At 43.9% G+C, this 25,660-nt stretch overlaps 1 protein-coding gene across 1 annotated transcript in view; it reads left to right on the forward strand.

Annotated features, from left to right (window-relative positions):
* Positions 1–25,660, forward strand: part of THSD7A (thrombospondin type 1 domain containing 7A) — a 959,544-nt gene that overhangs the window by 893,991 nt on the left and 39,893 nt on the right. The window contains exons 22-26 of the mRNA XM_086941983.1: positions 1,965–2,139; positions 5,355–5,528; positions 10,265–10,360; positions 22,747–22,829; positions 23,314–23,527. Of these exons, the coding sequence (XP_086798109.1) occupies positions 1,965–2,139; positions 5,355–5,528; positions 10,265–10,360; positions 22,747–22,829; positions 23,314–23,527 (742 nt within the window). The remainder of the gene's footprint in view (positions 1–1,964; positions 2,140–5,354; positions 5,529–10,264; positions 10,361–22,746; positions 22,830–23,313; positions 23,528–25,660) is intronic.

Consider the following 25,660-nt stretch of genomic DNA (forward strand, 5'->3'; position numbering starts at 1 on the left):
AACCAACGGCACGAGTTAGAGTCAACGGGCAGATATTGGATTCTTTTGCAGTAACCAGAGGTCACACGGCAGGGCTGTCCATTGTCGCTGTTGCTGTTTGCAATAGCGACGGAACCATTGGTGGCCAGGGTAAGGCAACACCACACACACAGGACATGCTATTGTACTACCAGATCAGGGCTGCATGCCGAGCTAGATATAAGACTTTCCCTCAGGAACCCCCTATATTGCAGGCTCTTGAAAATGTGTTGTCCAACCCTTCTCCTCAGAAATAATTACATGTATCTACAGTACAACACAAGGGGAGTAGCCTATTGTCGTGCCTACGTCCAAAGCGGACTGGGAAAGGGACAATGTAAATGTAAATTGATACTTGTACAGCGCACTACTCACCCGCAAGGGTCTCAAGGCGCTTGTATGAATACCGCTGTGGAACCCATCCTGGCTTTCCCTGCGAGGCGTCCACTCCTGGGCACCTCCAAGGTGGAGGCCAGGCATCCTTAGCGTTGTGGGGGCCGTTGTGGAGATTAAGCAAGCTATTACCCAGGGTTGCAGAGTGGGACTCCATGATTGGAATAGGCACCGAGGCGAGAATTATCAGGTCCGTGGAATTTTGAGCCCAAGACCCGCCGAGGCGGGGAATTGAACCCTGTTCCCGGGCTAGACCTCTGCATCATGGTCTGCCGCTCTAATCATTGAGCCACACTTCTCACAATAACCTTGTGATTACAGACAAACAGTGGCAGTATTGCTGCTCGCAATTAGAAAATCTCTTCCCGAATTATAGACTGTGGCTAATCCACTTTAACTTTTTGCACAGACTATATCGCACACCTTTTCAGCTGCACCGTATGGGCATACACCCAGACACAAGATGCTGGAGATGCGGCGTTGAGAGAGCTACTTTTGCACATTTATCATGGGAATGTGGTCCGATAGAAAGGTTATGGATGGATCTTTTTATTCATATTAACCAGATCACTACTATTCAGATACAGGCTACCCCTCTAATAGCTCTTCTGGACTTTGTCCTTGATGTCCCGAAGAACATTCGTAAGCTTACAGTCATGCTGCTACTACTGGCTAAACGACAAGTGGCAATTCACTGGAAAAAGCAGCAGCCCCCCAAGGTAGCTGCGTGGGTAAATACTGTAGTTTATTGCAAGGATCAGCTTTAACACTATTGGGAGCTAATGCCCAGAAGATCCAGACCTACTGATATTTGGGAACCCTTTGTGACCTTGCTGGGATCGGGTGGTTCCGACCTCCAAGCGGACCAAACCACAAGACATACTTAGTATCACTACGGTGTAGCCATTTACACTGACGCCTACAGACATAAGTTTCACATATATGGTTTCAGGCAGAGGGCGAGCGTAGATACGAATAAATGTAGTACCTTGTGGGTTGACGGGACCACAGCAGCAACAACAGTTACATGGTATGCAGGTCAGTGCAATGGTAATTTTGAGGCGGCAGGTGGGGGGTTGGTTATAAGTTAATATTAAGAAGTATACGTATTTTGGATGTCAGAATATATTGGAACATCTGCTGATAGTATAGACTGTACGACACAAGAACAATATATTGCTGCCGGCCTGTTGGATTGTAGGCGTGAGAGCTGTATATTAATTGCTACGTTCCTATATATTTCATGCTGTCGGCCTCACGGTTGTGGACAAACAGCTTTGTCAAATGTGTTATACGCAATACAAACTTAAAAAAAAGAATTTAAAAAAAGTTGATGGTTGTCTATCTGCAGGCATGTTCTGAACCCAGAACCAGTCTATCATGGTAAAGTACCTTTTCATGGTGTGATACTGAATGTGACAAAAACATCTTCAACTTAACCTTCCAAAAGCACCCAAGAACGTTTTTTTAAAATAATGATTAATATAGTTAATAAGGATTAACAGCAAATTTGTTTTCAATAGTGAGTTCTTTTCTGCTCTAACATCCCTTAGGACGCACAGTGTGGAGAAGGCTCAAGGTACCGGAACATGTCCTGCGTGGTTCATGAGGGAACAAAGGAAGATACGGGTAAAGTCGTAGATGAGGAATTCTGTGGAGAAATTGAATTTACAGTGGCAGGTGATAAGACATTAATACTTGAGGAGGCCTGCACTTTACCTTGTCCAGGTAAAAACTAATTGTTTCTGCTATTTCTATCATTGAATGGAATAATGTATTTCCTACAGATGGTAAACCAAAATGCATTGATTCAAATTTCCTGGTCAACAGAAATGTGAAATCATTATTTTGCAGATTGTGAACTCCATATAACAGAGGACTTAACAGATAACAATAAAAATGTCAAAAGTGACATGATATATTACTTTACAACTAACATGATTGACACGACTAGGGGTACAGTAAAATCTCTGGGGCAGATTTATGAGGCCCTTGCGCCACGTTTACGCCGCTGTTGCGTCACGCAAGGCGGCGTAAACGTGGTGCATCCCTACGAACGATTTACAACGTGATGCATCTAGGCAGATGCGTCACGTTGTAAAGCCCTGCGCCGCTTGTGGGCGTTCCGGCGCAGGGTGGGCGTTCCGGGGCAGGTGCGCCTCGCAAACGTGGCTGAGTGAAATCTATGAGTCACTTTTAAGCCAATGCTGCGTCAAAAGCCTGCGCCTGCTTGAAGCAGGCGTAGGTCTTGACGCAGCATTGTTAAAATGGGGCACCCCCGAGCCTTGCTGGAGCTGCGTCGCTCTTGCGACGCAACTCCAGCAATGCACCACATTTCCGGCACAGATGCGTCACGCATCTGTGCCGTTTTTGCACCATGGTGCGCCGCATTATAAATGCGGCGCACCATGGCTGGCGGAGCTGTGGCGCACTGTGGCGCATGTTAACTGGCGCATCCCTGGGGATGCGCCAGTTAACATAAATCTGCCCCTCTGTGTATATGTATTGTCATTTAGAGGTGTGAGATGAAGTCCTCCAATTTATTGTTTTGAATATCATAAGCATTGCAATTTATGTGTGAGTTAAGGTTTGTATACTGGATGCGCGAGCTGTAGCATGCAAAGATAACCATAATTGAGGAATTTCAGTGAGTTTTTGGTTTCGTTTCTTAACTATAACTGCATTTGAACTGTGTCATTTTAAGTCAATTCAACATTTTTTACAGCATGCATTAAGATGTCATGACTAAAGAAAATGGTAACTTCACTTTAACTGTATTTTTTTCAATTAATTTACTTTTTGATGATATACCACATCCAATTTCTATAAAAGCAACCCCCTCCATAGGCTGCTAACCACCACTGTGCCTTGCCTTCAGAAATGCACAGTGAGGGGTGGCCATAATGCTTAGGTGTCTGACAGGCTCTGTCCCTGACTGGAATATAGAGCTGTGGATTGTTGTAGGCAACCAACCTCCAAAGCACCCAGTTGAGAGCTGCACATACGTTGTGCAAGATAAGCCCAATTCGCTTATCTCAATATAAGCACATTTTGGATCTAGCCCTCTCTGCAGGCTCACCCCCAAACTTTTGTCTTCTTCCTCTAGTTTTGTGCTGAATTCGTTTTTGTTGGCCTTAGGAGTCTGTGCACTTTGCCACTACAAACCAGTTCTAAAGTGCTTGTGCTGGCTCTTCTAAACATGGTAACATTGGCTTATACCCAATTTGCATTGGCAAGTGCTGCCCTGCTGTGCTCAGCTGCTGCCTGCTGCCCTCTTGCCTGGGGAAGAACAACTGGACCTGCAACTTCATCTTGAAACAAGAGCCCCAGAGTGACCCAAAGGGCTAGTCTGCTGGCCTTCTGGTTTGAGCCACTAGAAAATATGGGCTCCTGAAGCAGCTCCTGGACCTAGCTGTAGCGAGTTACTGACCCACAAGGGGTACCTCTCACGTCCTTAACCCTTGCTGTGGCTCAAAGGTTCTTTAAATCAAGCTTTTGGGCTCTTTGTTGTGGGGTTGTGACTAGCTCCTTCCTCCTATCTCCCAGGAAGGCCCACCAAGACACACTTCAACTTATTTTGTGTGTGGCTGTCTAGGGGGAATACACAAAGCCCAGCTGTCACTTAACCCAGACTGAACAGAGACAGACAGCAGGCACCAAGTGGCCAAAGTAAGTAAATGCCAACTTTCTACAAGTGGCATTTGCTAAACTGCAATTTAAAATCCAACTACACCAAAAGTTGTAATTTTAAGTGGGTGTCCAGTGACACCAACCTTGATAAGTCTATCACTTTACAATTAGAAAGTATACTTCAAAGATGTAATAAGATAACCCCAATGTTATCCTATTGAAGAGATAGGCCTTGCAGTAGTGAAAAACAAAATGTTCACTACCAAGACATGTAAAATGTCAAATTGCATGTCCTGCTTTTCTAAATACCTTGCACTCAGCCTTGTGGGTCATACAGGGCCTACCTTAGTGGTAATGTATATGTATGAATAGGAAGTGTTTATGCCTGCCAAGAGGTTTATCTTGCCATGTCAAAGTGGCACTGTAAACTGTACATACAGACCCGGGGCCTGAGCCATGATTAGAGAGCTACTTAAGTGGGTGGCACACTGAGTGCTGCAGACCCACTAGTATCATTTAATTTACAGGCCCTGGGTACAAGTAGTGCACTTTACTAGGGACTTATAAGTAAATTAAATACGCTAGTTTGGGTTTAGGCAATGCTACCATGTTTAGTAGATAGAGCCCACGCATATTAGCACTGATTAGCAGTAGTCATGTGCACAGAGTCCTAAAATCAGCAACAACGAGGTAGGAAAATAGAGGGAGGCAGGCAAAAAGATGGGAGAAGACCACCCTAAGGCTATCAGGTCTAACATATGGACAGTCAAAAACATGGTAAAAACAAATATGGCACAAGACTAGGCAAAAGAAAAACACATGCAGTGGGGGCGTTACTAATGATCCTCCTGAACCACACCCAACAGATAGGCATATTTTACACAATGCTTTTCCAACCCAGTGTGTTTTAAGGGTATTTATTGAAAAAGATAAATGCTCCTTCTTAAAATGATTGTATATGAGTAAAACTCGAGAACTCAGATTTCGATTTAAAATGAACATGCCTGTTTAAAAAACACATGAACTAGAAGTGTGTAAAGAGTGACTATTGACCATTTCTCTCTTAGCTAATGCCTGCATCAGCATTCAGAAAAGCTGGGGCTTGACTTTATCCAACCTCAGTAATTCATTGTTGGCATCAAAAGTCTAAAACACACATTTAGCCACAATCCATCAAGGCAGGAATTCTTAAAAGAAGTTATGTGCTCATCAAAATGGACTTTGTCATGATTCCAGTCTTTAGGACAGTGATAACAGTTCAGATCAGCACTTTATAACTGGTTGCTTCATTTTGTGTCTGTCTTTCCCAACAGGTGATTGTTACCTGAAGGAGTGGTCTGAATGGAGTAGATGCCAGGTGATCTGTGCTTCTGGGGAAGACCTTGGTTTTGGGGGAGTGCAAGTGAGATCAAGGCCTGTTATCATTCAAGAACTTGCAAATCAACATCAGTGCCCAGAGCAGGCTGTGGAAACTCGGCAGTGCATAGGTGAGTGCGGTGCTGTGAACCATACATCTCTACAAATAGATACACCCTTGCTTTGTAAATCTTCCCCCCTTTTCTTGAAACAAATACATACCTGCTGCCCATTTGTTGTAGAGAAGTCTTAATCTACCATAAATAATCATTTTGGCCCAAGATCTGTTGCTTCTCACAGTACATGATCTATAAACACAGGCACCCATGCACAGGTGTGCGCTCACACACAGCGGTGCACACATAGAAGCACCTCTCCAGGTACTAAGTTTTGGATTAAAAGACTCTGATGAGTGATATACAAATATTTCATAGCTATGTATGGAATAAATGAAAACTAATTATAATAAAGAAGGAAGCGCATAGTTTTATTTTTTGATCACACAAAAACATGTATCATATTGTCAAAAAGGTACATGTAAAAATAATGGTATGAAATTGAAGGACCTTTTATTTGATTCCAAAATGTGCCTGCCCCCTTAGAAATTGTTTATTGTGCAAGTTATGCAACATAGCCCCTGAAAATCAACACATGTGCTTGACAGATTATACTATTGGTAAATTTTATAAATGTTATCCACTGACCAAATTTATACTTTTTAAATAAATTGCTTCTGAACCTAAAGAATGATGGAAGAATAGATGTTTGCACATCAATTGTAGGCTTAGTTTATTTGTCATAACAAGCTTTTAATTGTTTGTCAGAACAGCATATTTTAAATATGTTGTTGTATCTTAAACTCCTGGGGCCTTATTTATGAAGGCCTTGCGTCAGTTTTGCGCCGCCGGTGCGTCACTTTTTGTGACGCACCAGCGGTGTAAAAAATGCGCCTCGTTGCGCCATATTTAAAAAGTGACGCATCTAGGTAGATGCGTCACTTTTTAAACCCCTGCGCCACATTATACCTGCGTCAGGTATAATGTATGCAGGGGGGGCATTCCCCCGCAAAAAGCCTCGTAATAGTGACGCAGTGAAATCTATGAGATTTCACTGCGTCATTCTTAGGACGCTGTTGCGTCAAAATCTTGCGCCTGCCTCACAGCAGGCGTAAGACTGACGCAAGCCCTTTCACATGGGGCTTTCCCCATGTGAAAGGACGCATTGCTGGAGTTGCGTCACTTTTGTGACACACTCCAGCAATGCGTCACTTTTGCGCTTACAGATACGTCAGAAATATTGACGTATCTGTAACTCCTTGCGACATGATGCACAGCGATGCGTCACTTTTCATAAATGAGGCCCCTGGTGTCTAATTAAGATACATTTCTATTGTCTACCATTGGTAAGGAGAAAGTTAACATTCAAACATCAACTATAATTCCATAGAAATGTTGATAATGCTCAGAGCTGCCAAATTGCTCACTTAGAAGTCTGACCTCGATGGAGGTTCGCATTTATATGGGAGTAGTCTTCAGCACTGCCTTATTATTTGACAAGCCATAGTTTGTGCAGTTTCACATTTTCTCTAACCCTATATACTCCATGTTTTTGATCACAAGGGTTAGTGACTGCTGGTAACTTACAAGCATTGGGTAGGCTAGTCTATAGTTTGCTGAGCATTTTGTCTCTAGTGTTCTGAAACTGGGTCATGCACCGGTAACTCATGAGAATGTCTTATACCTTGCTAAGACTTCTCTAGTATGCCTTCTGGAACCATAGCTCACAATTATTTTGTATGCAGGCTGCATACATTGCTTGACAATTATTCATGAAAGCTACAATTTTTACACATCAGTCCATCTTACGAAGACATTTGCAAAACGTGCCAAACGTTTGCACACCACTACGACCATGACTTTGTCACTTGTTATGATTCAGGAAGTGTTCCCACCTCCCCTAGGCAGCAGTATCTTAGCTTCTGTAATTTAGCCTTAACCAGAGCACACTAACACAGCTCTGTTGTGAGCTTCCTGTGTCTGAAATGGTCATATAGCAATATTGTTTTCTGTAAAGTGCTCAACCAACCGATTTCAGTTTTTTACAAATACCTGAAATGATTATATTAAACTTTCCACACCGTACACTTCTGATTATATCATTACTCTCTATTTCTGAGTTGGGCTCCTTGAAACTTTGGTTCTCCTGTACTCGTCCATGTGGAAGGTCAGTACATGTACGGATTTAAGGATATCCACCGGAAATAAGGTTTCATACAACAGGTCTCATTACTGCGGAAAAGGACTAACTGCCCATGCGGGCATTAAGTTCATCCAGAGGGAAGTGAAACACAGGTGGTGATGGATTACTTAAAAATAATTCCCCTCCAACAGAGTGGAGGGGGATTGTAAATACCCAATGCAAGCACTTTTTGCATTTGTATACTCACTCGTTCATGGTACTTCTCATATACAGAGGGTGACATTGAGGGTTTCTTTGCTTTAGCCTCTTTCCCAAGAGAGAAAGAGATACCTACAAATACATCCACACCATGAAAGGTTTTCAAAATGCCTTCTCTTGCCATCTGTATACCTCACTCACATTTACTCCAGTCCAAAGCTGATATGAATGTGAGTGGTGCATGCATTCACATTTCTTCTTTGTGATGGAGTCATTGTTGTGAGGGACAGAATTCGAAAGGGAAGTGCCCCATCAACCCAGCCACCTGCCAGGCCGCAATATGACAATGAAGGGTAGGTTTTACAGATTTACCACCTATCTTCCAGAATAAGGTGGTAGTTTCCACCCAACATCTACCACCCCTTATGTACTGAGGCGCATCGAATCTAAATGGTGCAATTTACGCGGTCAGTCAGTGCTTATTGAGAAAATCTAGCAGGATAAGGCCCATCTGCTCAATACAGAATATTGCTCTGCTACAGGTTCAAAATGTAAACTCTGCACCTGTTTTGCGTTTCCAGTGCAGTTTGAGTTAAAGGGTCTGATTTAGACATTGGTGGACAAGTTATGCCATCAGTAACATGGCAGATGTCCCGTCCGCCTTGTTTTTATAAATGCATTGTTTTCTAGGGCATTATGTCTGGAGGCCAGGACTTGCACCATGTGGGGTGTTTTTTTTCAAAATAATGTGTTCGAGTTTTACATAGCGCGAACTAGACCCGACGATATCGGGTATAAAAGCGCTTTACCTGGACACTAGTTACATTACACATTGACACATTCATTTTTGTTAGGCACAGGGAGATTAAGTGATTTGCCCTGAATCACAGGATGTTTAGCGTCCTTGCTGAGACTCGAACGCGTTTCTCCAGATTTGAGGGCGACCGCTCTAGCCGTAAGGCCTCTTCCTTCTGCTCATGGAGTGAGGCCACAAGGCCGGGCCCTGAGGCCAGCTACTGCTGCACAAAGAAGGGTGCAGGAAGGACTGGCACCTGCAGAAGTTCGGGCACAGGGCTTGCCAAACGTTAGCCATAAACATTGCTCAGGTCCAAAAATTATGATTTAGAGTATGATCAAAAAATGCAGAAATTCACAGAAAATTCCAAAAGTTGAAGTGACTCAATAGTTAGGTGGCATAAATGAAAAATATAGAGTGGCCTGATTGTCCGGGAGAGCGCTTTTCTGTCGGTCATCTCGGTTCCTCAGGACCTGTACGATGGCGCAACTGGGACAGAAATGTTGTAGTCAGCATTACAGAACAAGAAGACTCAATCCCTGTGTCCTGACAATAAAGAAAAAACATATAAGGGAGCAGGGTGGTAATACTCTTATCCCCTTGCACTTCTGGGTGGTACCCACGGACCAAAAATACAAAAATATATGCACCAGACATATTCACCCAACTACCCAGCTGAGAACAGCTTTTGGACGTGCACAGCAGTGGGTCTACTGTAGGCCCTACCCTCTAGCCAGACCTTGCACCTAATTTGTCCCTTGAGCATCTTCCCCAATCTATCCCAGTTTGGTACCTTTGGCCACGTGTTGCATGGGGTTGGCTGCTGGGCCTAACCTGCAACAAGGCCCGGCAGTCAACCCCCAAAGGTGGCTAACCTCCCCCAACATTGACCATGCGCTGTGTGGGGGTGGCTGCAAAGGCCATTATTTTTTTAATTTACAGTCCTGCGGTACCAATCATCCAGATAGCACTAAAATGTTAACCACTTTATGATCAGTCTGAAGGCCATTTTAAATGTGAATTTCTCGAAAATCACTGAGCAGATGTACACCAAATAATAAAAGGCATATTTTCTAAGTGAAGTACAAACTTTCTGCCACATTTAGTGTAAAGCTGTTAAGCCATTTTTGTGCTTTGGGACAGTCCATTTTCTTAACACCACCTTAGCGGATCACCCATAAACTTTTCATAGTTGATGTATTTGAACTTATATTTTGGAAAGTTTCGTGAAAATTCATCCAATGCCATATTTAGATAAACATAAACGCATTTTGTATTGAAACCCTGACCTTAACTATAACTACACAGTGGCGACTACCACTGTAAAAAATTCACTAGGAAATATTCATGAATGTCCGTCAATAAGACACCATTAAAGACTTTATTTCTTCTAGGAATTGTTACCAGGCTAATTGTAAGCACCCCAGTAGAAAAGCAACATTGGCTCATTCGCTGTCATCACATTTTAGTGAAAGTGAGACTGTAGTTTACATTTTTAACTCCTACCAAATAACTAAATCTCATTACTAAGGTACCCAAAATCCTCAAATAATTTTAGATTTTCGATACTGTGCAATAAACGATTGAAAGTGCTAACCCCCTGCTAAATACATACACTATAATATTTTTAATGGGGTCACCCGAAAAACCTTCTTATCTTTTTCACCTGAACAGATGGGAATTGTTTTGAATATAAGTGGCAATCCAGTCCCTGGAGAGGAGCCTCGAGAACTGTATGGTGCCAACGTTCAGATGGTGTAAATGTTACAGGTAATATTTTCTTGACTTTCTTTTTCTAACTTGTAAATGATAAGATATCTAAAGAATGTAATTTTGGGGGTTTTGTTTGTCTGAAATAAACCAAATATCATACAAATCAAAAAAATATTCTTAATATGTGAGTGTTATTTTATATGATGAGCTAACAACTGCTAGCATGCATATATTAATATCGTTGTCCCAAGACAATCTGAACGAGGCAAAGCTAGTTATGTTATGTTATGTTATTTTGTGACTTTTATAGCGCTCAGCTACTCAGATGAGTGTCCCGACGCTTTGTTTGACAGACTGACAACGTTAAACACAACAAACAGCTAAAAGCAGGTCAGGAGGGCAGAGATCTAAGAGGCAAAGAGCCAGGTTTTCAGGCCCTTCCTAAAAGTCAGCAGATTAGAAGTGCTGCGAAGAGTCAGGGCCAAAGAGTTCCAGAGTTGAGGGGCCCAGAGCTTGAAAGAGCGCCCTCCCATGCGTGTCTTCCTCACACGGGGAACAGTGGCCAAGAACAAAGACTCAGACCTCAATGATCGGAGAGGGCAGTAGGCAAAAAACCTCTTCCGCAGATATTTCGCCCCTGTTGCATAGAAGGCCTTATGGGCGCGCGTTAAGGCTTTAAAAACGAATAGGCAGCCAGTGGAGCGATTGTAATAAGCCAGAGACTCTACTTCGCCTATGCAGGCCAAAAATGGCACGTGCTGCCGCATTCTGTACCGCCTGCATACGTTGCAGGAGATATTCCGGCAGGCCAAGATATAAGATGTTTGAATAATCCAAACGTGAGCCAATCAAGGCCTGTACCGTCACCCTCCTGTGATCCTCGGAGAGCAGAGAGAAAAACTTCCGAAGCATACGGAGCAGGCCGAAACAGATGCCAGTAAGGGCCAGGACCTGTGATCTGAGGGTCAGACCGTTGTCTATCTTAATCCCCAGGTTCTTAGCAAGTTGAGACGATCGCCCGGGAGGAGACATATCAGCCGGCCACCATACCTGCCAGTCAGGATCGGATTTACAGCCGAAGAAAAGCACCTCTGATTTGTCGGAGTTGCACTTGAGGCTGTTCAGTTGTAGCCAGTTAAAAACAGCACTCAGGCACTCACGGATGCTCTCTCCGTCAAAAGCCTCTCCTTTCCAGCAGGTAAAAAGCAGCTGAGTGTCATCTGCGTAGGATACGATCTGGGCCCCGAAAGACTCGGCCAGAGGCGCCAGAGGGGTCATAAAGATGTTAAAAAGAGTCAGACTCAATACCGAGCCCTGTGGGACTCCGACTCCCAATGGCGGCATCTCGGCAGAGCTGGAGGAGGACCAGACCGTTTGTCGACGGCCAGCCAGGAAGGAAGTAAACCAGCTGAGCACCGTCCCCCTCAGACCGATCTCATAGAGTCTGACCAACAGATCTTCATGGGGGACGGTGTCGAAGGCCGCCGACAAGTCTAGCATGAAGAGCATGGCTCTGCCACCCGTGTCCAGTGTCTCCTTGATGGCCTCGGAGACCTCCAGAAGCGCCGTCTCCGTGCTAAGATTGGGGCGAAAACCGGACTGGGTAGGAAGTAACAGGTCGTGCGATTCCAGAAGTTGGAGAGAACACTGTGGACATGCTTCTCCAGGGTCTTAGCCAGCGCAGGAAGCAAAGAGATAGGTCTATAGTTGGCTAAGACCTCAGGGGCCAGACCAGGCTTCTTAATAAGGGGAATCACCATGGCCTGTTTCCACGCCGATGGAACCTCACCCTGACTTAGGGAAAGATTCAGGAGGGGATTAACCAACGGATTAACCACTTCCGCCTTTTTCGCCAAAAATTTGGCCGGAAATGGATCAAGTGGCGAACCAGATTTAAGACTGGCCAAAAGTGACAGTGACGAGGCAGTTGAGAGAGGCGGAAAATCTAGTGGCGGTCCAACATGAGTTATACCTGATTGCACACAGAACAGTGGTTATTTACAGCTGATGGATGTCTCGTGGGTAAGATATCATCTGATCTTTATGAGGTCATATGTGCTCTGATTGGACTTGAGTGGGCATCAAGCAGACTGCTTATGAAAAGCTGAAAATTATGAAGTATTTACATCCAGTAGCTCTGCCAAAGACAGTAAGTGGAGGTTACTATTGACATTAGTGTAATAGGTAAGCAGGGTCTCTCATTTCACAAGGTTGAGTTAAAGGAATATAGACTGATTTTTCAAAAAGAAGGCACATATGTTGTGTTCACACAGTCACACTCGTTTTGATTTGTTCTATAATTTATTAACATCTGAAGTTCTTTACATATCTTACAAACATGATGTACAACATTAAGAAGCATGGCCTTTTATGAGATTTTAAAAATAGATTTGAGATATTGAGGAAGGGAAGAAAAAGCAAGAGAAAGTTAATGATTTCAAGATATCAGGGCTGAAAGGTGTGATAAATTTCACAGGATGAGATCATTGCCATACCTTCTGGAATTTAAAATAGGAACTAGGAAACCAGGAACCATAGCAAATAAGTTAGTTATGGCTAGTTCTGAAAAGGTTGTGAAAGGCTATATAGTGTAGGGTCAGCTGAGAGATAAATAGATTCAGGTGCAAGAGGATTGTAAACAGAACTGCCAACATAAGGTTAACAGAAATAACTTTGTCTAGGGAGTAACTGAAGTCGAAGTAGATCTTTTCTATAAGAAAACACAAGAGAAGAAATTGTTATTTTTTCATGTTACATTGTTCTAAAACGGTGTAATAGAAGATATTTTATTGTTAAAATGATACCAATTGTTATAACAGAAGCCCACCATTATGAGTCTTTGAAGAAGACATGGGGCTGGGATTATTCAGTGCAGTTCCGAACAGAAGATATTGTCTGTTTGAGAGGGATTTCGTGACAAGAAGCCAGACTTTATCTAGGCCACATCTATGACTTGTGAGATATAAAACTGTGAGTATATCTGTAAAACTGGGGTAAAAATAACCTAGGATTAGTATGTCATCACTATAGCAAAATCTTTATAGAGAGCAATGGAATTGCTGAAGGTTGAGGAATCTTATATAAAAAAGAGGAGGGTCAGGAACAGAGCCAGGAGAAACCCATAAGGAAGTGGGGTTACAGAATGTGAGAACCTCATCGACATACATAGAAGTTAAAGTGGAAGTGGTAAAAACAGAATCGAACCAGAAATCCAAGGGAAAAACACTAATAAAAGGGAGCTTAAAGCAAAGTGTGCTCAGAGTGCTTGCCAGTAGATTAAACTAATTGAAAACATTTACAGCATCACCATTTCTGTTTCATGTAACACCCTACGTAAACAGCCATATGCTTGTTCCCAAACAAGGATCTCTTACTCGCTGTGCCATAGGATCCAAGCAAAACCTCACTGATTCATTCAAGGGTTGCTTGTGTTCGCCTTGCCTGGCAGTCTGAGATTATTCCCATGAGGAGCAGGGAACTGATTTGCCTGAGGCTGGTCTTTTTTGAGAGTGTCATGGTGAATGAAAAACAATTGGATAGAATGCTACCGAACACAATTTCCAATGGTTTTGACGATCTGCAAGCATTTATCATCATCATCATAACTTTATTTAGATCGCAAAGATCTTAAAAAGTGCATAGAGAAAACAGTTAAAGATATCATGAAAAATAAGAGCCATAGAAAATACATCTCTTCCATATATAAAATTAAAATGCAATAAAAGATAAATATACAATGCTATTTGATCGTTTACCCCATAGAGATAACAAAAATTTGCTAAACCATAAACTTTTACTCTACGGGTGTCTGTAGAAAGAATTCTGAGCATGTCGAGATAGTGGCCAGGGCCAATAAGCCTACACAAAGGGGTTATCCACTTGCCCCTCAAGTTCTTGTAATGTGGGCAGAAAAAGAACAGATGGACTAGGGATTCAGGGTTTCCTCTACAAGATGGACATGTATCATCAGGGAATGTATTAGTTCGCCATTTACTACAGAACAATTTAGTGGGAAGGGTCTTAAATCTGAATTGGAGGAATTGTTTACATATAAGAGTTGGTACATCAAATGTTTCCTCAAACAGTGGGAGGGGTCTAAAATTAAAAAACTCCTGGGTCAACGAACCCACAGAATTTGTCATATCGTTCACCAGGGTAGACTAACAATAGAGGGTTTTAACCCTCCTCTTCAGAATTGAACACAGCTCCTTGTGTCTTGACCAATCAGCCTCCTTCCCCAATTTCCTCATCAGATCTCTCAGGGTACTATGCCAGGGAATTGTAATTAGCTTGGGCTGTATCAGAAGATCCGCAATCGCTACTGGATATGGGGCGAGCTCCTTAAGTGTCCACAGGCGATGCCAGAACATTAAACGTATATAGTCCAGCTTGTGGGCCAGTTTTATTTGGGTCAGATCAAGAAAAATTGTGGTCAGGGGGGTGCTGTCTGGTAGATTAAAAAGGGATCTTATAAAGCGATGTTCAATGACATTAAGACAACAGTGGTCTCACTACCCTACAATTTTGCTCCACATAAAACTCCTCCTAAAGCTTTGATATATATTTCTAATGCTGGAGCCACTTTTCTAGACACTGTGTTTTATGGATCTTGCTTATGTGCGCAGTCTGCTGAATTAAGGACAGCTTTGTTCTCTTTATATGGGGTACCCAGCATAGATTTGGAGTTAAACGGATCCCCAAATAATCAAGATAGTTCTATTGTACAGCCCCCTACATGCATACTTCTCTTAGATGGCTTCGGAGTCCCGTTAGCCAATATCATGTACTTTGTTTTAGCCTCATTGAGGTCCAGACCACGCTCATCACAGAAAAGTTTAAAATCATTTAATAACTGTTAGGGCCCTTGTGAAGACTTTGATATTAATAACGTGTCCTCAGCGAGGAGAAGTTAGGGCACTCTTCTCTCCCTGACTTTTGGGGCATCGCACCCATCCCTTTCGAGAAATCCTACTACCCTGTGAATAAAAAGTGAGAACAGGGTAGGCGCTTAAACGCATCCCTGTCTCACCCCAAGATTTATCATGCAGGGCTGGTTTTTGACCACCCTCTCCCCACCTAACTTGGGCTTTATTTGCTAAGTGCAGAAAAATTTGAATATCTAGCAGATTTTCAGAGTTTCCAGAGTTTGGCTCGAGGGACCAGGTCAAAGGCCGGGCACAGACCCACAAAGGCTATATACAGCTTCCCCCCCAATAAAGACAACTTTACTGCAATAAATGCAAAAGAAACAGAAGACCTGGTCCAGGGTACTGATATTGGCACAAAAGCCCACCTAAAAATCAGACAGGATATTTTTCTCTAGGATCCAATCCTGAATACGGCCCAATAGCTGCCTACAGAAAATTTTCTGCAGAGTCAATTAGGTCTAAAGCTAGCTGGGTTTGCCCTATCTCCTTTCATATAAATAGGTATGATCTCAGCTAAATTCCAGGACATAGGTATTTCTATACCTGAAAGACTAGAATTAGTTAAGATATTAATATATGGGGCCCAAACGTCTGAATCCTCTCTGTATAGATCCTTGGGAATTCGATCTGGGCCAAGAGCTCTGGCTGGGATACAGGAACTAATGGCTACTTGGGTTTCCTCAAGAGATATTTCTCGAGCTTCCACAGTGCCAGATGGAATTTTCTCTCTCATGCCTACTAGCTCCTCCACCTCCATGTTTCCTACAGCATATCAGACCCCAAAGTGGGATACCCACTGTTCCGGCTTGACTATAAACTCCATAGCAGACTTTGGCCCATTCAGACAGTAGGCTGCTTTCCTCCAAATGTACTTATTATCTTTGGCTACCAGTGCCCTATGTAGAAAGGACCTTAACGAACTTTCCCATTGTTTCTTGGCATACTCTAATGCCTGTCTGTATCTAGACATACATGCCACCATATCAGGGTGAATCTTGGATTTTCGGGCATTTAGGAGCTCAACTTTCACTTTCCTACATTCACGGTTATACCAGTCTGCCACAGGGGCCCGCCTTTTAACTTCTTTTTTTCTATGACAATCCCTCCTTTTTTTTCAATTGGCCCAGTGATTCCCTGATCTGCCGATAAAGCATCACATGCTGTTTACTCAGCTTCTCTATTATTTCTACTTTGGGGAGTTTAGACAGCACCTCAACCTCCTCGCGGACTTTGAATTTTGCAACTTCTAAAGCCCCCGGATTTTCCCCCACCCAATCCCATCTAATTGTTCTCAAGGTATTAGTGATGGATAGTTTACCTAAATGTTCACCCACATCGCTATGCCTCCAGAGGGTCTCCCCTTCTCTTTCCTTATTGCATTGATGCCATAAGAAGAGTACCCACACCTGTGTGGTGTAGACAGACTCCAGGGATAAGATCACATCATGGGAATCCACAAAAATGCTCCATTCTGGTTTGACTAGCATTTTGGTGATCTCTGCAACATTCCAGAACAGGACTCTTTAACAGCTGGTGGGGTACAACAAAGAAGATATAGTCAAGCCTATGCTCCTGGATTACACCCCTTACCTCCTCATAAATAGAATCAATTGCCATCAGCACATTTACTATAGCTCTATTAAAGGAACTTTTTTTCACTGCATCATTTGACATCCTTGGCAGGATTATCCAGGTAGGATTACCCTTTCAGCTTGTTTTATGTCTTCCCTTATGATGGAGTAAAAGTGCTGTGGTTCCCTAAACCAAAAGGTTACCTTATTCTTGAGGAAATCAGGGTCCTCTCGTCTGCCACTGGGGAGTTTTGGGACCTCCATGGGATAAATTACCACTTCTTCTCTCTGGGCTTGAGTTCTAGTGTAAAATCCATGCTAACTACCCCTCTTGCAAATGATTGGGAAAGATTAGGCATAGGGGAGCACCTCTCATCAAGTACCTCCTCTCCCCTGTCTGGCTTTCTTCCCACCCTGTATCCTAGGATATGGATTGATGCAACTGCCTTGCCACTATAGCCACTATAACCATAGCGGCCTCCTGAGTGGTTGGAAAAAGCACAGCTGTAATACTAGGTAGGTGCAAAGTGGGCTTTGTGGGTAATGGCAGCAGCTGTGTCGCCATCATGTATCCGTGCTAAACCAGGTTGAGTGAGGGGTTGCCCTCATGATCACTAAGTAGTGCTTTTGCTCACCCTCCACTCCAAGTCAGCGACCACCTTTCTTAGAGATGCAGCCTCATCCCTAAGATACTCAATAGTATCCTTTAGGCTCTGCAATAGGGAGAGACCTTCATTAGTTATATAATTTAATCCAATGTGTGTTAGCCCCCCATTCCATTAACCTCCTCTGAGAGCACCGCGTATCTATTGTGCCATTCATTTTGGACTACCTCTACTTCTACAGCAATGTCCAAGTGCTATTCACTGCAGCCCAATGAGGTTTCAGGTTCTGGGTTTCTACATCCTAAACCTTTCCCATTACTCTTTCGGAATTTTTTGAACATCTGTGGGGGTGTTTTTGAGCCTTCTTGGCAGAGGGGGAACGGGGAAAGTTCTTGTGGCACCTAAAGGGGGTTCCAGAGTTATTAGGGTTGATGGATAGAGGAAAGGGGGAGGAACCGCTGCATGCGCAATTTCATGACATTAAGTGAGTATGGTCTCTATCCTATTCATCACATCGGAGCAGATAACATCGGAGCAGATTGCCCCAGTGGACTTTTCTTTGGAAAGAGAAGTGCCATTGGCATTACCCTGAACTTTCCTTTTGCCCATTGCTCAACAAATACAACAGGCACACAGGGTCACGTGGGATGCACAGAGCCAACACCAATAGTTCACTATATATATATTTGACTAGTGAAAACCTAAGTGAATCCAAAAAAACCATTCTGGAAATATTCCCCCCTTGCATGCTCACAGCCTCAAGCAGCAGGTCTTACCAACGGATTCAAGCCATAATACCACTGTGGACCAGGGCAGATAACTGGCTTAGTAGTATGTCTGGAAGCAAATGATGAAATAAGGCCTTCAAAACAGATGAAGACCAGTTACCAATTGCTCATTGAGAGGTAGCAGAAAGTGCCACTGTGGCACATATGGGGACCTATTTATTATATTAGTGGAGCAGGGCAGTGCAGCAAGTCACCTTGATGTGCTGCCCTGCGTCACAGGGATAAGGCAGTGATTTGCTGTACTTATCTGATAATGCACATTCCTGTCCTTTCACCTTGTGCTGGTGACGTTTTGGCAGCCTAGCACCAACGCAGGCACCTTTACAGCATAGTGCAAGGGTGCCCATAGTGTAGGAATTGTTTTTCTTTAGCAAGAAAGGGTACCTTCTGCACAAAATCAATCCTGAGAGGCTTTTTCCTCATTCTGTGTGTGCGGCACAAAGTCTGCCAGGGAGGGTGCTGTTCAGAGGTGGAGGGACAGGTTGTTCCAGGTCCTTGCAGTGATTTAGGAGAGGGATTGGCCATGCAGTTGTTGCAATAGATGCAGGGTGTGTGTGCGAGAGAGGAGCAGTGTAGGTGTCTCACGGGTAGATGGAAGTTGATTCGATGGTTGGTGTGGGATGGTCTTTGATTGTGTAGAACTTTGTACGCATGCATGAGGATCTTGAACTGGCTTCTCTTCCGGATGGGGAGCCAGTGGAAGTTTCTGAGGTGGGGGGTGATATGGGTCCGTTTGGGTGGGTCCAGGATGAGTCTGGATGCATTGTTCAGTATGGTCTGGAGTCTTCTGAGGAGCTGCTAGAAAACTCTGGTGTAGAGAGCATTGCCATAGTCAAGGTGGCAGGTGACGAGAGCCTGCTCGACGGTCTTTCTGGTACATTTAGGGATCCATCTGAAGATTTTGCCGAGCATTCAAAGGGTGTGGAAGCAAGAGGAGGCAGCTCTGTTGACTTGTCGCTTCATGGTAGGTTGGCTGTTGAGGATGTTGCCAAGGTTGTGTGCCTGTGCTGTTGGTGTGGGTGTTGGTCTGAGTTCTGCTGGCCACCAGCTGTGGTCCCATATGAAAGTGTTCTTCCCAAAGATCAGTACTTACATTTTGTCAGAGTTGAGTCTAAGGCATTTGTCTTTCATCCATTTTGCTACATTGTTCACAGCATTTCTGAAGTTGGTTTTGGCGCTAGGGGAGTCCTCGGTGAATGAGAGCTTTGATTGAGTGTAATCTGTGTAGGAGACTATGTTGAGTCCATGGGATCTGACAACATCAGCGAGGGGGATCATTTAGACATTGAACAGGGTGGGACTGAGGGATTATCCTTGAGGTACACTGCAAATGATTTCTTTTGGTGCAGAGGTAAAGGTAGTCATAGGATGCGCTGTGTGTATCCTGTAAGAAAAGAGGCAATCCACCTAAAGGTGTTTTGCTGTATGCCGAATGTTAGATTTGGGGGTCTCTGGTTAGCACAGGTAGATACTTGTGACACATAGGGACCCTCGCCTCTAGTCAGGATAAGAAGATTACACTTCCAAAATAACCCCTGCTTACCCCTTGGTAGCTTGGCACGAGCAGCAAGACTTTATCTCAGAGGCTTTGTGTGTTAAGCATTTATGACCACATACAGTAACCCAGTGACAACACTACAAATGGACACCACACAGGTTTTATATGAAAAATAAGTAGATTTTATATAGAGTTACCGCAAGACCATAAACGACAAAAATACACAATACTAGTACTTTAAGATGGTAGATTTAAGCTTAGTTCAGTTCCGTTCTTAGATGCAACACTCTGAGTAAATGTACCTTAGGTTGCGTTGCGCTTCCACGACAAGCAATGTCACAGCGTTGGGAAATGCGGCAAAGTTCAGATACAAAGAAATAAAGACGTGAAGATCTTCCGGATGCGGCATGCTTCTCGGGGATGCAAGAAGTTCTCGGTTCAATGCGTGGCCTGCAGCGGCGACACCCTGACGATGCGACGGCAGCAGCTCCAGCAGCGACACTCTTCTCCCACGATGCGTGAAGCTTCCACTCGATGCAACAACTTCAGCGGTGACATCCAAGATGTGAAGGCAGCAGCTCCAATGGCGGTGCGCTTCTCTGGGATGCAAGGTGCTCTTCTTCGATTCGGTGCAGTGCGACAGTTCCAGTGGCGACACCCTCCTTTGGAGTTGCGATGGCAGCAGCAGCGACGGCGACATGCTTCCTCTTCATTTTGGCACGCTTCTCTCCGATGCGGTGCAGTGCGACAGTTCCAGCGGCAACACCCTCCTTCGGAGTTGCAACGGCAGGCACAGTGACGGTGACACGCTTCTTCTCGTTGAGTCATGCTTCCAGCTCCTTGTGACACGCAGTCCCTCAGAAGACCTAAAACAGCAACAGGCACTTCCAAAGAACTCTGGAAAACTGGGGGTTGAAGTCCGTTGTTCCTGAGACTTCAGCAAGAGGCAAGCTCTTTTCCAAGCCCTTGGAGATCCTTCACAAGTTGAAAGCAAAGTACACAAAGTTCCTTTCTCCTTCATTTGGCAGTAAGGCAACAACTGCAGGCCAATCCCCAAGGTAGCACTTCAGCTTGGAAATAGTCTCTCCACAGTTTCTTCAGGTTCCTCTCCTCAGTAAAGGTTTCTTCTTGTAGTCCAAAAGTGATCTAATTTCATGGGATCAGGGTCCCAATATTTATACCCCAAAATCCTTTGTTCTCTGAGGGGAGAGGCACCTTTGTCCAGTCCAAACCAGTTCTGAAGCACTCTGTTTACCAGACTTCTCCTTTCCTTTCACAGTGCAGGGCAGGCACATCAGACTCCCCACAGGAGGTGAAGCCAGCATTGTGGAAGGCAAGTACAGTCCTGGAGCACTTTGTTTACAGGACTCCTCTTCTTTCAGTGTGCAGGACAGAGACATCAGCCGATCCCCAGGGGGTGGAGCCAGAATTATGGAAGGCAGTCACAGCCCTATTCGAGGTTCAGGTGCAACTCCTCCCTCCCATCTAGAAGCAGATCTCTCTATTTACCACTGGGTGACTCAGCCTGTCTCTTGGAATCCCCCAGCCCTGTCACTCACAAAACTAGACAAAGGAATACACAACCTAGCAGAGGCAGGTTTTCATGGTTAGAAAAGCAAATACCTACTTTCTAAAACTTCAGGCATACTAAACTCGAATTTCCACCATGTTCTCTGAGGCAGTTAGGATTATAAACATGTAATAGTCTAACAGCCCACTCAGGCCTATGGAGAACAGGTAGCCTTGCAATAGTGAATAATGAAAATGGCTGTAATTCACTAGTAGGACATGCCGCACACATCAGGGCTTGTGTCACCTTATACTTACAATGCACCCTGCCCTTTAGCCTACCATAGGGGTGACTGATATGAAGAAAAGGGAAGGTTTAGGGACTGGCAAGTGGGTGCACTTGCCCAATCAGCATGGCAGTACCAGACTGCACGCAGGATCTGAAATGGCAGACCTTCGACACATTTTACAAGGCTGCTTCTGTTGGTGGCACAACCTGTACTGCAAGCCCACCAGTAGCATTTTGATTTACACGCCCTGGGTACACTCAGTGCACTAGACTAGGGTCTGACAAGTAAACCAAATAGCCAAACATGGAACCACTGATTAATACATCAATTTACAATAGGGAGCACTTGCACTGTGGTACTGGACAGCAGTGGCACAGTGCCCAAAGCAAAAAATGGAAGGGAAACCCACGCCAATGGTGCCAGGTCTAACACAGATGTTGTGGAGTCTGTTGATGAAAGTGTGGTGGGAGATAGTGTGGAACACAGCAGAGAGGTCAAGGAGGATCAGGCCACCTTTTTCTGTGGTCAATGAGAGTTCTGATGTTGTGTGTGGCAGCAAACAGCGCTGTCTTAGTGCTGTGGTTGCCACAGAATCCTGATTGTGAAGCGTTGAGTAGGGGTTTTGTTGTAAGTGTTCAGTGAGTTGTTGGTTGATGGCTTTCTTCAGTACTTTCGCTGAGTAGGGTAGCAGGGAGATCGGTCTGTAAAATTTGAGATCTCTGGGGTCAGCATAGGGTTTCTTTAGGAGGGGTCTGACCTCTTCATGTTTTCATCTGTCCGGGAAGGTTGCTTTGGAGAATGAGGCCTTGAGGATGCTGATGAGTACCATGCTTATTGGGTTGGTTCCAAGGTTGAAGAGATGGTGGGGCAGGGATCAGTGGGTGGGCGTCAGAGATGGTGAAGTAAACTATGGCATGGTCCAACCAGATGAGTTCTGTGATGTGGCTGTATTTGATTCTGTCGCTGGTGGGAAAAATGCAGTGCATACATGAATCTTTAGTCTCAAGGCCCAGAATGAAATTAAAAAGGCTCAGTTATTGAATCTCCCATAAGCACCCTTTTAAGTCTACATTGTTGTTTTGTGTACCAAAAGTGTTACTATGCTGTCCAGTTTAGGGTAAACTAAACACAAAAATATACAGACAATCAAACTGTTACCCCAGACTCATCATTGTAGAAGTAGGTATTGATGCAAGTGTGTAATTTCATTGTGGCTGAACTGCCATACTCATGATACAATTGTGTGTCCAACAGGGGGTTGTTTACTGATGAAACAACCCGACGCTGACAGGTCCTGTAGCCCAAAGTGCACCCAGCCCCACTCGTACTGTACAGAGGTAAGTACCACTACAATTGCAATACTAGTGTAACCCATTACTCCTGTTGCAGAACACTGACTCCCCATTTTCATTATTACTTTCAAAAGTACTGCTAGAATAAAACTGCAAAGTATTGCCAAAAGATAGATTAATATAACTAGATATTTGGATTTCACACCAACCCACTTAACTTGAATTATAATTTGCAAACATTTTTGCTTATTTTAAAACGTTGGTTCCCGATTTTTGTATTTTATTGCTGTTTTCCAACTTTTTTTCATTAGCCTCCTGCTAACTGTATGCTCTTCACTGCTATTAAATGTCCCAATATTTTGTGTTTGCTGTTATATAATAAAACTCTGCCAGTGTTGCCCTTCAGGCAACCACTCATCAGAGTAAATCTCTCTTTCATCAATGAATAGTGTGATCTTCTGTTTTCTCATTTAGGAAGCTCACCACTCACCAGCCAACAAAAACTCTTTGTGTTTCTTGCTTCATGCAGGGTGGAACGTGTGGTTGTGAAGATGGTTACACCGAGGTAATGTCATCCGATGGCTCCCTCACCCAGTGCACCGTCATTCCTGTTGTGGTGATCCCAACCGCTGACAACAAAAAAGGAGACGTGAAAACAAGCCGGGCAATCAACCCAACACAGCCATCCAGTAGCCAGTCAGGAAGAGGAGGAAGGACGTGGTTCTTGCAGCCGTTTGGATCAGGTAAATTCCAAATGTTTGAATATCAAAAAGAGACTAGCTAGAGATTGGGTTAATCTGACATTAACATTATTAATTACATAGCGACTCAGTATCGTTTTGCCAAGTGGCAGTGGCACCTGTTGGGTGTCATTAGAAAGCCCTCACCCACCAACCTAGTTGGTGGCATGCTTCATCATCGGGCCCACCCAGTGACACCTAGCGTGTCCCGGGTGTGCTTCGACGCCTGATTACAGCGGAGCAGGTATGTCACTGTGTGTGCGGTGTAGGGTGTTTAGGTATGTGAAATTAAAACGGCTTAACCCACACATATTTTATTGTCCTGAAGAAAGCCAGATTAGTATAAGGCACTGGCTGAAACATGTTGACACTCTAAGGACGTAGGAGGTCGTAACCCGCCTCTAACGTCCCACAGCCTTATTTTTAACCGCTGACGGAGGCCCTTTTAATAAAGTATCCTCACCCCAGGGACCATCCGCCAAGCCGTTTTAATTTCACATACCTAAACACCCTACACCGCACACACAGTGACATACCTGCTCCACTGTAATCAGGCGTCGAAGCACACCCGGGACACGCTAGGTGTCACTGGGTGGGCCCGATGATGAAGCATGCCACCAACTAGGTTGGTGAGTGAGGGCTTTCTAATGACACCCAACAGGTGCCACTGCCACTTGGCAAAACGATACTGAGTCGCTATGTAATTAATAATGTTAATGTCAGATTAACCCAATCTCTAGCTAGTCTCTTTTTGATATTCATACATATAAACCGGGGATCTGGACTAGCTTTCTGGTCCTCTCTCTCCCTCTTGATTCTCGCAAATTCCAAATGTTGCCATTTTTTTTGAAGTCCTATCAGGGAATGTGCAAAGAATAATCGTTTGGAGTGGCCCTTAAGCACAAATGGTGCACCAGCTTTAGACATATGCTAATTGTTGGGGTATATTAAATCTATTACAAAAATAAAATTGATTAAAAAAAAGGTAAGAAGCTTTCTGCTTCCTTGTCAGAAAGGGTGAGGAGCTTCCCACTGTGACACTCTTTGTCCTTCACAGCACCCCACAAGTCAGCTGAGAATTCTTCCATGACAGCTACATAATTTCTAAATTCATTAGACTCTTACATTCCTGACTCACAGGTCTGAAGGACTGGGGGGCATATTATCAATAGGGTTTATCTCCGCATTTTTGGCTTTAAAAACCAAGAAAGCGGAGATAAAATTATCTCCCTATTACCTAGCTGTCACTAACACCAGTTAGCAACAGCTAGTAGGAGATAGCGACCATCTTGGGCCCCGCTTTGCATGTCAGTGATATTTATCACTAATGACATGCAAAGTGGGCGTGCCAAGATGTTAGCAACTGGAAACAGTCGCTAACATCGCTATCTCCTATTACCAACTTTTGGAGATATTCGCGCTAAGCGCGAATATCTCCAAAAGCTAACACCTGCCCTGAGCAGTTCTTAGCCATGTTATCCAATGGGAGGTGGATAACATGGCTAAGAGCATTAGCTCGGTAATGCATGAATATCGCTGACTTTTCAGCGATATTCATGCATTGTGGCCGATTTTTATCGCATTTGAGATAAACCTTGGTAACACCAAGGTTTATCTGCGATAAAAATCGCTGCAGCACAGCTGTAAATTTTTGTCTCTAACCAAGCAATAGTGATAATTATCGCTATTGCTTGGTAATATGCCCCTGGATTTTCAAAACTAAACCAACTTGGTACATGGTTCTCAATGTTTAGAAACTCCCTCTAAGCCTAGGACTTGTGCAGCTTTTCAGATCACAGCTCCTTGAAGTATACTTATTCCGAGCAGGTACTAGTCGAAATTACCCTATAGATAAGATCTAGAAACTCCTTCTCTCTTCCAGCTCTTGTACTAGTCCTGGGTATAGTGAATCAACTTAGGGGCAGGAGCAATGCTTCAGCATTATTTATCTTGCAGACATCAACACTGAAGGGTCAATGGGGCAAGAAATAGGTATTAAGCAAGAGCAATCATACAGATGATCCTTGATCCTAAATAAAACTGTGTGCGATTCCCACTTTACATGTACTCTACTACAAAGGCATTGACGTTTCATCTGAATCTCTTTATTCCAGCACATGGGTCTGCATTAGGCTT

The sequence above is a fragment of the Lissotriton vulgaris genome, chromosome 10 (assembly GCF_964263255.1).
Source record: "Lissotriton vulgaris chromosome 10, aLisVul1.2, whole genome shotgun sequence".
NCBI classification, from domain to species: Eukaryota; Metazoa; Chordata; class Amphibia; order Caudata; family Salamandridae; genus Lissotriton; species Lissotriton vulgaris.